Here is a 15,740-nt window from a genome sequence, read left to right as displayed (position 1 = left end):
AAAAATATTGTAAATAAGTGTTTCATGAAGCTTCATTTCCCCATCGCTACTCACTACCCTGTGCCAAAAAAAAAGTGGCCAACTGAAGGATCTTGTCCATTTTATGACTTTTTTTTTTTTTTTTTTTTTTAAATCCTGCCACGTAACTGGAAAATTTGGAGTCAAAAACAAAAAAAGAGAATCAACCCAAAACTTGTGTTTTGTTTTTGCAATCGTGAATCCGAAGCAAATGAAGGATAAAACGCAATTCATCACGAGAAGGCCGAGTGCCGTTTATTTGAACTCAAACTTGCATGAGATGCTTGAATGATTTTCCACTTGTCTGACTTTGCGTGTAATCTGAAAGGGGCCAGACGAATTCATGTGCAGTGCACATCCTCTGAATGTGAAATTGTCAATTTGTTTTTGTTTTGGTTTTGAATGTTTTCTTTGAAAAAGGTGAAATATGTTAAAATTGTGATTTTTTTTTTTTTTTTTAATCATTTTAACTCTTCTTGGTGATTTGTGTAACAAATAAGATGAAGAAAAGAAACCTTAGTTAAAAAGCAACTTCTCAAAACTGGGCCACAACAAAAAGTACTGTAATATTCTCAATTGACACGAGAGGGCGCCAGAGAGATTCTTGTTTTTAGGCTTATACTACATTTTGTGTTGCAAGTCATATCCATACATCTGTTCAAGTCATTTTTCTCTCTTTTTTTTCTTTTTCTCAACCTTCTTACTGACCAGGTGCCAGCCTTCTACTCTATATTAATGGAGAGTTGTGAATACTTCTACAAGAGGGCAGATATGGTTTTGTCTATTTATTATTAGAAGCACACAAAGCAATTTGTACATACTATATTTATTCTATATATAAGATTGTTTATTGTGTCCTGTCGTTGTGGCTTTGTTTGTCACCCTTTTTTTTTTTTTTTTCGCAAATGGCCAGTTGTTTGTTTTGTGTTTTTGTTGTTTGCCACAACGGTGGTGAAATGTTGCATGGTGCCTAATAACGACATAGAACGGCCTTAAATTAACCTCTGAGAGCCAAGCTCAACTTAGAGTAACCAATCAGCAGCTTGGCCGCGCCTTAAATGACTGTAGCCCTGATTTAATAAATGATTTACAATACTTTGATTGTGATATGCAATATGACGTAATATTGTAACTTTCGAGTGACTCGGTTGACGCGCTTGACTTTCACGTGTAATATGTACACAAAGTGCAAACACACCTCAGCAGTTTGGGTGCACATGTTCCTGGATAAAGATGGGCATAAAAACAGAAGAAGCATTTCATCTAACAAAGAGCAGAAATTTGCCGTTGCGTGTCATTCCAGATTGTTGTGCAATCGAAAACACCCAACCAAAACCCACGACTGCCTTTTTTTTTTTTTTTTTTTTTTTTTTTAACCTCAGCGCTTCAACTGAACTCACGAGGAACCAGATGAGCTCTCAGGCTTTCACCATCCACGTTGAAACTGTGACCGACCGCCGTCTCCTGTCACATTTGCTGCACAGAATATCATGAGAAGCGGTTGGGAGGGGGCGGGGCTTGGATAGTCTCACCAGGGGTGTGAAGCTTTTGTGGGGGTTCCCGTGGGTTTCTTTCCTGACTTGCTGGGAATAAACGACTTTATTGTTTCATACCAGTCAACTGTGCGACTGTCTTGTGTTTTTGAAGATAAAAACACGGAACCTACCAAAAGAAAGATTAGAGTCTCTTCTTACATCAGGAAAAAAAAAAAAGTATATTCTATCTGTTTCTGCCATTGCTTTAAGCAACCTCTTCAGGTCAGAGACTGCATCAAAGCCTTCTGTATGCGCTAGCATAAAAAAAAAAAAAAAGTATAAATATGTTTTTGGGACCATGGCAATATATAAAATAGTACGTTATACGTTTTTGGGAGCAAATAAGTTAATAGTCAAGGAGGCCGATAACCAATATTTGAAGCCGATATTCATTTTCAGTAACTATGGGGGAAAAAAAATATTGGGCGGCAACATTTTATTTATTTATTTATTTTTTAATACAAAAGCATTCATGCGTATTGAACAAATTTTCAGACTTTTCAAAATGTTGAAGTTTTTTTTTTTTTTTTTTTTATCTTAGAGTTAGACAATATACGTCATTTTAATTTCTAATTTTTTTTATTTATTTATTTTTTTAATGTTGAAACTGAAATTTAAATTGTAGGCACCTCCGATTAAAAATTGTTTCAGCTTTACCTTTTATCGGCTGTCAGATTTTGTAACAAGGCCGATACCGATATTTGTCAAAATGTCCTATATTGGTCTATCCCTATTTTTTTATTTATTTTTTATTTTTTTATGAAGCATGATAAAGTGATAAGAAAATGAAGCCTCGTGAACCAATTGTGATTTTTCTTTTTACTCCTCTAGATGGTGCACTTGGTTTTTAGATGCAGTGGAAATTTGTCTTTTAACCAAGTGCGCCTAAGGGAGGCAAATAAAATATTGCAAGTGGCATATTTTAGTTTTTACTCCTCTTGATTGAGCGCTTGATTCAAATATGCACTAGTCTCTTCTTTGAACCAAGTGCGCCATCTAGGGGACTAAATAAAAATATTGCAAATGGTTCATGAAGCTTCATTTTCCCATCACGCGTAAAAAAAAAAAAAAAAAAAAAAAAAATATCAATTAAGCAATTATACATTCTTTTTCTAAAGTGGTTATTTTTGTTATGAAGAGAAATTATGTCGCTAGTTTAGCTGTAAATGTGTTTGTGACTTTGCACATCTAATTCAATTTGTAGTAGTGGTAGACAGTACCCGTTACTCATTGACCCCCCCCCCCAAAAAAAAAGAAATAGCATATTGGCTTAATTCCTGGTTAAAGTTGTTAAGAGTTTAATTAGCGTACAATAAAATGTTTCAATTAAATAATAGAATGAAAGAGAACAATGTATAATTTTGAAAACATGAAAACATTTGTGTTGCCGTAAAAGTGACATGACTGGGGAGGAAAAAAAAAAAAAAAACGTTTAGAAGTCGTTAACAGGAGATGACCAGCGTGCTGGCGCTGCTCGTTTGATGACCCGATGGCGGAAGAAGGCCTTTGCCTTCACTTTGGCCTCCTTTGGCCTCTCGGCCTCCTTCTCCAATGTGATCGCTGGAGGATAACTGCACGGAAAGGCCATCGGCTACCTGCACTACCTGGGATGGACCTGCATTGCACAGAGAAAAAACAAACAAAACAAATGACAAAACAGCTGAGCAAATAAATAAATAAAAAATTATAACTGGCGTACCATCTCCATGACTGCACATATCAAGAGTATCCATCATTATGCTCCCCAGCTCCCTACGGGACAGCTTCTATACACAGACAAGTAAATATTCATTAAATTGAGCTTTGCGCGAATAAAAATAAAATAAAATAAAATAAAATAAAATAAAATAAAATAAAATATATATATATATATATATATATATATATATATATATATATATATATATATATATATATATATATATATATACATAAAAATAAAAGTAAAAATAAAAATAAAAATACAATTAAAAATAAAAATACAAATAACATAAATAAAATAAAATACAATACAATACAATAAAATAAAAAGAAATTCAATAAAAATATATAAAAATAAAAATAAAATAAAATAAAATAAAATAAAATAAAATAAAATAAAATAAAATAAAATAAAATAAAATAAAATAAAATAAAAATATATATATATATATACATAAAAATAAAAGTAAAAATAAAAATAAAAATACAATTAAAAATAAAAATAACATAAATAAAATAAAATACAATACAATACAATAAAATAAAAAGAAATTCAATAAAAATAAATAAAAATAAAAATAAAATAAAATAAAATAAATTAAAAAAATATATATATATACATAAAAATAAAAGTAAAAATAAAAATAAAAATACAATTAAAAATAAAAATACAAATAACATAAATAAAATAAAATACAATACAATACAATAAAATAAAAAGAAATTCAATAAAAATTAATAAAAATAAAAATAAAATAAAAATAAAATAAAATAAAATAAAATAAAATAAAATAAAATAGTGGTTCAGAAAATTGATGCATGGATGGATGGAATTAAATTAAATGTAATTAAATTTAATTAATGTGACTGTGGGAGGAGAAAAACGAATAAACAAGAGACGATACCTTATTGCGTAGCTGCAGAAGTAACATGAGTGCGTCTCTGAACTTTCCCTCCGTCAAAGATGGCTCCTCCTCCCTGTCCGTCCCGTCCACAGCTGCCTTGTCCTGCTCTTCATCCAGCCTCTAACAGGATACAATATTAATATAGCAATAATTAATAAAGTTCAGAAACACATACTCAAAAACCAATGCGCTTGATTTCTTTTCTATCAGTGTTCATTTTGGCAAGAAATTTTAATTGTGTTTTAGTTATAGTCTTTTGACTAAAATTAATTAAAGTTTCAGTCATAATTTAGTCATCTGATTGTATTTGAGTTTTAATCCAATTTTACTCAATGAAAATGAAGGGCAATTTTAGTCGACTAAATTGACAGTTTCTATTTTAGTTTTCGTTTAATTTTGGTCTGGGGAAAAAAAAAAAATTGTGAGGAAAATTATGACAAAAATTTGTCATTGACAAAATGATCACTGCTAACAATGGAATGTTCGCCAATTGGAAGCCAAACTTTGTAAGGAGACAGCTGTTGACACACGTGCACTGAGCTGTTTAATAACAGAAGAGACAAAACAAATGAGTCAGCAGAGGGCAAACACGTTCATTGCCTTGAAAATAACACGATACTCATGAAGCATTCCCTTCACAATATCAAATATTTGCCGATTGTATCCCTCTGGATCTTATACAGCAATTAACTCCCTGGGAATTTTTGATGGAAGATGTACCGAACTGTAAAAATGTTGATTTGTGTCGAGGTCATTTTTTCTGCCACTAGATGGCATAATTGCACTTGTAAGACGGTGTCATCTCAGTGGATTTTTCTTTTCATATTAATTAAGAGCTATCTCATCTTTAACATCAAGTAACTTGTGAATTTTTTTTCACATTTTAAAAATGGTAAAATACAACTTGACCACAGTCTCCACAAATCGATGCATTATTATTACATTTATGACTGCTAAATGTTGACATTAACATGTCTGCTGTTTTGCGACTTAATGACCACTCCCAAGTAAGTGAGTGGTCATTAATCACGCATTTAAAAAAAAAAAAAAAAAAAAGATAGTGGTGGTAAAGGAACTTTAAATTAGCTCAAAATTAACACACTAATTTTGACACCCCTAATTGTAATAAAATGTAATATGTTTTAATGTTATGTTTTTGTTTCATGTTACGAACTTTCGATTTATTATTATTATTATTATTATTTTGTTTTTTTTATTATTATTGTTTTTATTATATTTGTAGGATCTCTCTGAAAGATTCAAAACTGAATTATTATTTTTGTAAGTGCAAAATTTTTGCTATACCGCTCATCTTTTCATTGAGTCAATATCTCCAGCTATCACATGATGAGCTATTGGAATGTTTTTGTTTTTTGCAGAAATTAAAGGTTTTCTTCCATGAAGTCGATCCTTGCAGGATAAACGACAATAACAGCTTGCGGAATTGCCAAGTTCATACTGAGCAAAATATGAAAATGCATGTTTTTCCTTCGCCCACCTTCTCCTCACGAGCTCGGCTGCTTGCTGAGAACTCGTCTTCCTGTTGCCGTTTCCAGCTGCAGCATCCCCTGTCGTCACTGCCGGGGCGGCTGTCGCGCAGGCCGCACTTTGAGAGGTGCTGATGGACCGCGTGACTCGGACAACTTTAACAACAGGGCATAAGAGGAGCGGAGTGGAGTTTTTAGGTGTTTTCTTTCAACGATTGTGCTTTTTGCTTGAGATGTTGAAAACGAGCTCACCTTCCGGCCCAGCCATGCGATGCGCTGACGCGGTTCCTCGCCTCCAAAAGGCGCCGCTGGCTTTCATCGCTGGAGCCCCCGTCGACTTCCTCCTCTTCATCAGAGGCGGCTCTTCCCTCCACGGCTCTCTGCAGGCACTCGGCATCTGCAAAAACGAACCCGCTCGTTCGCGTCACCGTCTAAACACCACATGGACAACTTTGTGGCATCTTGGTGCCAAGGAACTATGTTGAAGTGAATAGAGATGTGCTTTATTAGCCATGTTGTGGCAATTCTGAACATCACAGGAGGGTGAGGGGTCAATTTCTTCACTTTTCTCGGCAGGCGGGCCTCACTCCTGACATGCTCCAATAAGGAAAAAATAAATAAATAAAAATATTTGATTTGATATCTTTTTTTTTCCGAATTTATTTTATTTTTTTTATGTGAGAGCCTAAGTCTATCTCTATTATTGATCAATAATGGTAAAGACACTATAAAATCATATGTATCAATGTTTTTATGCCGTCTTGTGTAACAATCCGCAGTATGACGCCGCGCCACAAGGTGGCGCCCCTTGTTTTTGTTGTGCCTGTGCAGCGCTTTTGGGTTTAATCGTGACGCCAGGTAGTACCAAGAAGCCTACTTTTTACTATTAATAAAGTAAACATGCGCACTTCTAGTTCCTTTATTTGCGCTCCATTTTTATTTTTTATTTTTGCTATCAGCGCCGTCCATGGCTAAACATACTGATATGTGTCAATACCTAACATGCGTAAAGTCCTAGTTTCAAAACGTTTTGATTATTTACATTTTTTTAGACATTCATATTGAAGGTAATCAATACAGGAAAATCCTCTGTATGCAAAAATATATTTGACATCTCCAGAAAACAATCATCAAACTTCATTTGGAACACGTAAACGGTAAAGGAAGAGTTTGAAAAAGTTCCATTTTAAATATTTTAACTATCAATAATTCATTGAAATACTCATATCAGTAAAATGAATAGATTTCCAACAGGAAGTTGATGTCATTTCCGTTATTGACCAAGAATATGAGGCGTTTATTATTCATCTGTTCCTCACCCGTCTTACAATATGAGTCGACTCCTCTTGCTGAGGCGCTTTCAGGAAGACACACGCAGCCGGATCTGGAGGAGAAGGAGAACATTCGGAAACAGTACTCATGCGCTTTCACACGCCACCTGAAGTATGTACATGACCACATAGTTGTCGTTACAGGTAGAGGCCTGCATCCAGAGGATTTCTCCTCTCTCTCTCTCTCGCTCTCTCGTATTTTTGTAGAAAGGTGAGGTTGGAAGTTGTGTTTACACTGTTGTGGGAGTGAACGCAGCTGAGTTAAAGTGGAAGTCAACCCCCACAAAAACATTTTTTGACAGTAATATATTTTATGGCAAAATGGCCGCCCCCTGAGATTGATAAAAATGGCTGTATTTTGCTACATAACTCGTAATATTAGTCAGAATGTCATGTTTTAGACGAGTGAGGACAAATATAACATATTGTCAAGAAATGTTGAAGGTTGGCTTCCACTTTAACTTCCTAGCAGCTCTGTCATGACTAGGGTCATGCAAGGGTTATGTTTACTGTCATGACTAGGCTTGGCCTGATTATTTCAACAACGCTATACAATATTTAATGAAAACATTTAAGGACTGACACAATGTCATGACTAAGGTCATGCAAGGGTTATGTTTAGTACTGTCATGACTAGGGTCATGCAAGGGTTATGTTTACTGTCACGACTAGGGTCATGCAAGTGTTATGTTTACTGTCATGACTAGGGTCATGCAAGGGTTATGCTTAGTGTCACGACTAGGGTCATGCAAGGGTTATGCTTACTGTCACGACTAGGGTCATGCAAGGGTTATGCTTACTGTCACGATTAGGGTCATGCAAGGGTTATGCTTACTGTCACGACTAGGGTCATGCAAGGGTTATGTTTACTGTCACGACTCGGGTCAGGCAAGGGTTATGTTTACTGTCACGACTAGGGTCATGCAAGGGTTATGCTTACTGTCACGACTAGGGTCATGCAAGGGTTATGCTTACTGTCACGACTAGGGTCATGCAAGGGTTATGCTTACTGTCACGATTAGGGTCATGCAAGGGTTATGCTTACTGTCGCGACTAGGGTCATGCAAGGGTTATGTTTACTGTCACGACTAGGGTCATGCAAGGGTTATGCTTACTGTCACGACTAGGGTCATGCAAGTGTTATGTTTACTGTCATGACTTGGGTCATGCAAGGGTTATGCTTACTGTCACGACTAGGGTCATGCAAGGGTTATGCTTACTGTCACGACTAGGGTCATGCAAGTGTTATGTTTACTGTCATGACTAGGGTCATGCAAGGGTTATGCTTACTGTCACGACTAGGGTCATGCAAGGGTTATGCTTACTGTCACGACTAGGGTCATGCAAGTGTTATGTTTACTGTCATGACTAGGGTCATGCAAGGGTTATGCTTACTGTCACGACTAGGGTCATGCAAGGGTTATGCTTACTGTCACGACTAGGGTCATGCAAGGGTTATGCTTACTGTCACGACTAGGGTCAGGCAAGGGTTATGTTTACTGTCATGACTAGGGTCACGCAAGGGTTATGCTTACTGTCATGACTAGGGTCAGGCAAGGGTTATGTTTGGGTCATGACCGTGTGGTCAAGTGTCTGTTTTGAACTGATGTAACCAGTATCTCGTTTCACCTGGTAAGACGCTATGTGATGTCAGGAATCTTTAATCTCTATATGGTCAACAGCCAATCTGATAATTCCATGTCAGTCCTGTTACCCACATGTCTAGCCAATCAGATCGATTCGCTGTCTATATAAGTTGGGAAGTGTGTTTTTGTCAGATTATTACTTCTGTTACCTCTGTCTCGCTGTGCACCTCCACGGCCCAAGTTAGCTTCACGTCTCTTGATGTTATGTGAATAAAGTGGTCAAATCTTATTTGTGTCTGCGTTTTTGTGATCCAACCTCAGAAGAAGCTCAATTCACCCCTTCAAATCCTGCGCAGGACAAGCGCGTGCATATCTTTGACATTTCGGAAGCAGAAATAAACTCGCCGGAGTCCGCCAAACGCGACGCATCAACATAACACGTGTCCACACTACCTGTACTGCTGCAGTTCACTCTCCAGCTGCTCGATCCTGGACTGAAGCCGCGGCACGGATCCGGCCTGTTCCTGAATCCTTCGCACCCGCTCCAGGCCCAAGCTCAAAGCCTCCCTGGCCTCCTCTGCCCGTCTCCTGGACGGACGTCATGAACACGACGGCATTTGAAACAACATCGGCTGATGGTTTTGAACGCGCCGCGATCCAACCTAATTTGGACGTTCTCCCTCCTGAGCGCAGATTCCACCCCCTGAAGCTTGCTGACTTCCTGGTACGCCCAGCGCAGCTCCTCCTCCAGCCGCTGGTTGAACTTGATGGCCTCCTCCAGCTGCCCGTCGCGCGAGGAACGAATCAGCTGCAGCTCTCTTAAAAGCGGGTCCCTCGTGTCCCAGCGTCTCCCCAACCTCCTGCCGCCGTTTCCTCCGGCGACGCTCGTCTGGCCTTGAATCCGCCGCGTGGGCACCAGTTTGCCCTGCGTGAGGGAAATGGAAGTGGCGGGCGACGGAACGCGGACGGGCGCCGGCCGCGTGCGGCCCCGCTCTCGCCTCAGAGCCACTTCGAGGGCCAAACAGCGGGCGTCGCTACCCTGCAGCGCTGATCGGAGGTCCTCCACGAGTTCCCGCAGAGCGGCTAACTCTTCTGGGGGTGACGAAAGGAAGTAGAACTGATCAACGTGTGCTCGTAGCAAAAATGATCTTCATATTCTACTTTTGATTTTGAATCGTTGAATATCACGTCAGGGTTTGTTCAAGTTCACAAATATTCGAGTTTTAATGTTCTTTCTTTTCGCAATGATATTCTCAACATGTTCAATCCGGCGAACGTTTGCAAACTTGAACGATCCCTGACATGAAATCAATATTCGCCTGCATTGCAAATGTTCGCCCCTCGAATGTTCGTTTTTTTTTTCAGCTAACATTAGCATTAGCATTTTTTGTTATGTTGTTTTTTGTGTATCCATTTCCTTTTTTTGAAAGTATGAGCACTACGCAAATTAATCAAAACGTTCAACTATTTTGCGTGTGGAAATTTCCCACCCCAATCTGTTTCCAAAACAGCTGCTTGATTATGAAGAAAATATTAATCACGATTATTTTGGTAATAATTGAAATCGCGATTAGGACGATTAGTTATTTTTTTGCTACAAGCAAACAAAACAAGAAAATGTTTAAACGTACAAATTATTAAGACAAATAAACTTCTTTAAAACACTTATAATTATGCAAGTTCCTTTTGGATCAAAAGTTATTTTAATATTTAAAAAATGTATACATTTAAACAACTCAAAATTGTTATTACTAGGGGTGTGAATTGCCTCGTACCTGACGATTCGATTCGTATCACGATTCACAGGTCACGATTCGATTCGATACCGATTAATCCCGATACGAATTTATAAGTCGATTGTTGCGATTTTTTTTTCATTCAAATTTAGAAAATACTAATCAGTAAGCTTGTAGAGTGTAAGATTTATATGAACATGTATTATTTATTTATCTGAAATTTCAGTCTTATACAGGTTGTAATCTGTTTCATGTTTGAACAGCATTAAAATAAAATATTAAGGCTTAAAATTCCGTTCATATAACATTCTTCCATGCTCAAGGTGTGAATCCTAACCCGAAGTCAGACGTTTTGTTGAATATTTTTCCATTAAAAATGGAAGTTTAAAAATCGATTCACACACACACAAAAAAAAAAAAAAAAGCAATGATAAGACGTTGAATCGGTAAGACTGCCGAATGAACAATTCTGAGCTCTTAAAAAAAAAAAAAAAAAAAAAAAAATCTATTTTTTTTTATTGAATCGATTCAAGAATCGCGCGATGTAGTATCGCGATATATCGCCGAATCGATTTTTTTTAACACCCCTAGTTATTACTAATCAATTTTTGGACGATTATGCTGCTTTTGTAATTGTGCAGTGTAACAAAAATAATTGTAATTGGAATTGAATTTTGATTAATTGCGCAATAATTGACAGTTTAAATAAATGCTTAGTTTTGTACTTGGGTACATGTCAGAGCCGGTACTTTTTTTTTGTTTAACTTCAGTAAAGGAGTTGTCTGTACTTCTAATATTGCCATCTCTGTAAATGAGAGACAGCAGCTTCACATAATCTGGGCCGACAACGTTCGATTCTAGTCTGTGAGGGGGGCACCACTGCGGTCAACGGGGGGGGGGGGGGGCTGACAGATACGCAGGGTCCCACGTTGCATGTTAGCCCCCAGATCGACGCCCCTTGAAAGAGTAGTCACGTAAAAACGAGAGACTGAGAAAGGCTGTCTACGTCATCGATGGTGAAACGTATTTGCAAGCGAACGTCAAAAGTGTTTGCCAAAACGCAACATGCAAAGCGTACCAGCAGAAACGTCCTCCGCGGATCCGTGTCGCCCGTTCGGATTCCTCGTCAGGTCAAAAGTGACAAATTTCCTCCTTCTCACACGAGGCCAGCGAAGCCTGATGTGTCTCTCCACCAGCTCCGTCTCCTCAGTCACGGGCAGTCGCCACGCGCATTCCCCCGCGACGGCGCCTGCGCGCGCGGAACGCACGCGAAAGAAGCCGCACAGACGCGAGTGGAAGTCCTTGAACGCCATCTGACGAGGCACCGCGCAGCACACGTCTCCGAATTCGTCCTCGTCTTCGTCGCCGCCGCCTCCGTCATCCGCGGCTCCTTTCATCGTCTTCTTCGCTTTCCGAGCTCCGGTGACGCCGAGCACGGCGCAGAGGGTGCTGAAGTCCTCCGCCGACACTTTCTCGTCCCGGTTGGGGTAGGCAAGATGGTGGAAGACCTCCTGCAAGTATTGGTCAATTCCGGTGGCCAGGACGACGATTTCGTTCTCCACGCCGGGATCGGGGCGGTGGTGGTGGGCCAAGGCGCTTCGGAGCCACTCGCTCCTCCGAGCTGCTCTCGGCCAAGGCTGGACGGACTTCAACGCGAAAGTGGCGCGCTCCATCATCCAACATTCACTTCTTCTATTTTTTGTTTGTTTGTTTCGATTAAAATCTCACCAAAGAAATTGGATACGGCAAAGATTGCGATTCGAAATGTATCGTCCCACCTAAGCTAAATGCGAGTCTGAAAGTTACTACATGGAGAAAACAAAGTCCCATTCAAGCCTGGCCTGGCTCCGCCCTCCAATGCAAATTTTTCTGACTGTGATGGTCTGTGACTACCAATAAGGTGCCCACCTTGTATTTATTTATTATTACGGACTTTTTTTCTTTTTATCCAATGACTGAAAAAGAAAATGGATGGTGGATGTCTTCTATGGCAAAACGTTTGAGGGTTAATTTTATGATGTACTATAGTGCATATAGGTGAGATGGAGACTTTTTTTTAATTTTTTTTAATGCTAAACATTTTTCTTAAACCGCCTCCTCCTCCTTCACTTTTTCTGTATGTGGCTCTGAATGGGAAAAGTTTAAAAAAATAAATAAAATAAAAACACAGTTGCCTGTATTAGCGGATAGAACTTTACTTTCTAACGCTTGACTCATCAGACCACAAGTGCCAATTGAAACCAACTGTTTCCGTAATGTGCACCTTAATTCATCCTTGATTTCTTTAGTCGTACATCGTGTGTTAAGGCAAGGCAAGGCAAGGCAAGTTTATTTGTATAGCACATTTCATACACAAGGCAACTCAATGTGCTTTACACGAGGAAAGACAACACATAAGCATCAAGAAACAGTAGTTAACATTCAGAGGAAGAAAAATAAATGAAAATAGGTTACAAACTAACAATCTTAAAACATTATTCAACAAACTTTAACATAAGGAAGTTTAAAATGATAATGATAAAAAAATAAAAAATAAAAAAAAATAAAAAAAAAAAATAAAATAAAAAATAAAAAAATAAAAATAAAAATAAAAATAAAAATAAAAATAAAAATAATAATTAAGGGCTGTATGTATAAGTTTTACTCCTTCACTTATCCCAGGCAGCAAATTGCTGACTTTATTCATGCCTTCAAGTGTGGCGACAACACACAAACATCCAAAACGAAACCCTTGCTGTCAGTTCTTTCCGTGGCTGACGTCAAAGAGAAACTTCTGTCAAAGTAAACAGCTTTTCCCCACCCTGACCTCAGCGCGTGTCATTCATTTGACAGCCCGAAGCAAAGATACACTCACCTGGGCATGATTAGACCACACCGTGCAGGTTGCATCACATGCATTCCACGTTGTGGGGCGAGCACATTACATTTGGCAGGAAAAATGCACTTAGGCATGTGTACAAAAAGAAAAAAAAAAAACACAGGAAAAGAGTCAATTTATACAAAGTATGACAATTATGCACATAGTCAGATGTTGCAGAAATGGAAAAAAATAAAAAAAAATAATGGAATTGAGGACACGAGCATTCTAGCCAAACATCCGCCCAGCTACAAGAATTATTTAATCCCCTTTGGTAAAGAAAAGAAAGAATGGATTTTTTTTTTTTTGTCCGTTTGAGAAGCTCAGCCGTCTGTCCTTCTGTTGTTCTCCTGACCTCTCAGCTGCTGCCAGCAACGGGTGAAAGGACCTTATCTAAAAATGAAAGGATGGGAGCATGGAAGGGGCAATAAATAAAAAAAGAGGGGGTCGGCAGCTTTGTGAGCGTGCGTGTGTGGGTTTCGGTGTGTGCGCATAGAGATAAACCCAATTGGCCGGTTGTTCACCTTTTGGAGGTGGAGTGAAGCACTATCGTATCGGCAGGCTTTGCGTTGGCTGCCATATGCTCATCTGAAGGTCAAATGGAGTCTAACTTACGCTTTCCAGATGTTTGGTTTTTTTATTTTTATTTTTTTGCTGCCACTGTTTCTCTGTGCCAGTTATATCAACTTGTTACTGCATTGTTTCATGTGTACTTGATTTATTTTTTATTTATTTCTTTTTTTAATGTGCAGTCACTTTCACTGTCAAGCCCATATTTTATCAATTGTGAGACCTGCTGAATGTGAGTTCACATCATGGAACACACTTTTTACAATCATAACTGCCATCCAAGTATAGGAAGAAAAAAAACAGAATTCAAATGATATAAATATCAGAACTTTAAAAAGTAGAATATATTTTAATTCCTGTATTTTGATTCACACACAAATGTTGCCTCACTTCATGTACAGTCATGGATGCTCCCACGTGTCACATATGCATGCAGGTACTTAAGTCTTTGTTGTAATAGCGATCACTCAAACTAAAAACTACTGTTAGTTATTTAAAAAAAAAAAGCCAAAAGGTATTATTGAAGAAAGAAAGAAAGAACGAACGAACGAACGAACGAACGAACGAACGAACGAACGAACGAACGAACGAACGAACGAACGAACGAACGAAAGAAAGAAAGAAAGAAAGAAAGAAAGAAAGAAAGAAAGAAAGAAAGAAAGAAAGAAAGAAAGAAAGAAGTAAACAGCTAAACATGATAACAGTTTTCATTTTTCTGGTCTGGCCGTGCAGTTTAGTTGAGTTTGGTTTGGCGAAGTGATCTACCATCTGCACTACTGCAAGAAATGGATCCAGCACAAGTCAGTTAGTCATCCCTGGAGCGTAATGTTGGAACCAACATTGAATCTTGGTTATGACAGAGGGAATATCAAGCTCTAATTGAAAAAAAGAAACAGTATATTTACCATTCGGATGCAAAATACTGTTAAAGAAAGATATGGTCAAGGAAAAGAAGAAAAGGAAAGGAAAAGATGTTGGGGAAAAATGTGAGATTTGAAGGGTGAAAAACAATCAAACAAGGACTGACACAAAGTAATGACTAGGGTCATGCAAGGGTTATGTTTACGGTCATGATTAGGGTCATGCAAGGGTTATGTTTACGGTCATGACTAGGGTCATGCAGGGTTAGGCTTAGTACTGTCTTGACTAGGGTCATGCAAGCTTTATGTTTACGGTCATGACTAGGGTCATGCAAGGGTTATGATTAGTACTGGCTTGACTAGGGTCATGCAAGCTTTATGTTTACGGTCATGACTAGGGTCATGCAAGGGTTATGTTTAGTACTGTCATGACTAGGGTCATGCAAGGGTTATGATTAGTACTGGCTTGACTAGGGTCATGCAAGCTTTATGTTTACGGTCATGACTAGGGTCATGCAAGGGTTATGCTTAGTACTGGCTTGACTAGGGTCATGCAAGCTTTATGTTTACGATCTTGACTAGGGTCATGCAGGGGTTATGCTTGTTGTCATGACTTGGGTCATGCAAGGGTTATGTTTAGGCCATGCAAGGGTTAAGTTTGGGTTATGCTTGGGTCATAACCGTGTGGTCAAGTGTCTGTTTTGAACTGATGTAACCAGCATCTGGTTTCAACTGGTAAGACGCTATGTGATGTCAGGAGCTATGCGATGTCAGGAATCTTTAATCTCTTTATCTGGTCAACAGCCAATCAAATAATTCCAAGTCAGTCCTGTTACCCACATGTCTAGCCACAGCCAATCAGATCGATTCACCTTCTATATAAGCCTGTCTGAGAAGCGCGCGTTTTGTCGGATTATTACTTCTGTTACCTCTGTCTCCCTGTGCACCTCCAAAGCCCAAGTTAGCTTCGCGTCTCTTGATGTTATGTGAAAAAAGGTGTCAAAATCTTATTTTGTGTCTGCGCTTTGGGATCCAACCTCAGAACATAACACTGGATGGGAAACACTTCATTCCTTAGTCACATATGGTCACATTGATATGAGTTATGTCGTCAAGTCGATAATAAACTGTGTGCATTGTTGAGGCACTCGCGG

The 15,740-nt window shown here is 38.4% G+C and overlaps 1 protein-coding gene across 1 annotated transcript; it reads right to left on the bottom strand.

Moving 5' to 3' along the window:
* Window positions 1–2,828: 2,828 nt before the first annotated feature.
* Window positions 2,829–12,134, bottom strand: LOC144023772 (EF-hand and coiled-coil domain-containing protein 1). The gene is made up of 9 exons (XM_077529601.1): window positions 11,378–12,134; window positions 9,226–9,655; window positions 9,017–9,151; window positions 6,966–7,030; window positions 5,899–6,043; window positions 5,658–5,802; window positions 4,160–4,279; window positions 3,253–3,319; window positions 2,829–3,168 (listed from the first exon to the last, which is right to left on the bottom strand). Exons 1-9 carry the CDS (start codon window positions 11,973–11,975, stop codon window positions 2,996–2,998), a joined length of 1,878 nt encoding a protein of 625 aa, XP_077385727.1. The 5' UTR covers window positions 11,976–12,134; the 3' UTR covers window positions 2,829–2,995.
* Between the last annotated feature and the right edge of the window lie 3,606 nt (window positions 12,135–15,740).

This window comes from Festucalex cinctus, chromosome 8, assembly GCF_051991245.1.
Source record: "Festucalex cinctus isolate MCC-2025b chromosome 8, RoL_Fcin_1.0, whole genome shotgun sequence".
Classification (NCBI taxonomy): Eukaryota; Metazoa; Chordata; class Actinopteri; order Syngnathiformes; family Syngnathidae; genus Festucalex; species Festucalex cinctus.
The sequence above is the reverse complement of the archived record's forward strand: the minus strand, read 5'-3'. Positions and strand labels throughout refer to the sequence as shown.

Bases quoted from the DNA above. Each gene is read 5' to 3' on its own strand.
- LOC144023772 (XM_077529601.1), bottom strand. From the start codon at position 11,975: ATGATGGAGCGCGCCACTTTCGCGTTGAAGTCCGTCCAGCCTTGGCCG. The intron at 6,044-6,965 runs GTGAGGAACAGA...TCGTTTTTGCAG, and splicing joins CGACTCATATTGTAAGACGG to ATGCCGAGTGCCTGCAGAGA. The intron at 3,320-4,159 runs GTATCGTCTCTT...GTCTGTGTATAG, and splicing joins TTCTGCAGCTACGCAATAAG to AAGCTGTCCCGTAGGGAGCT.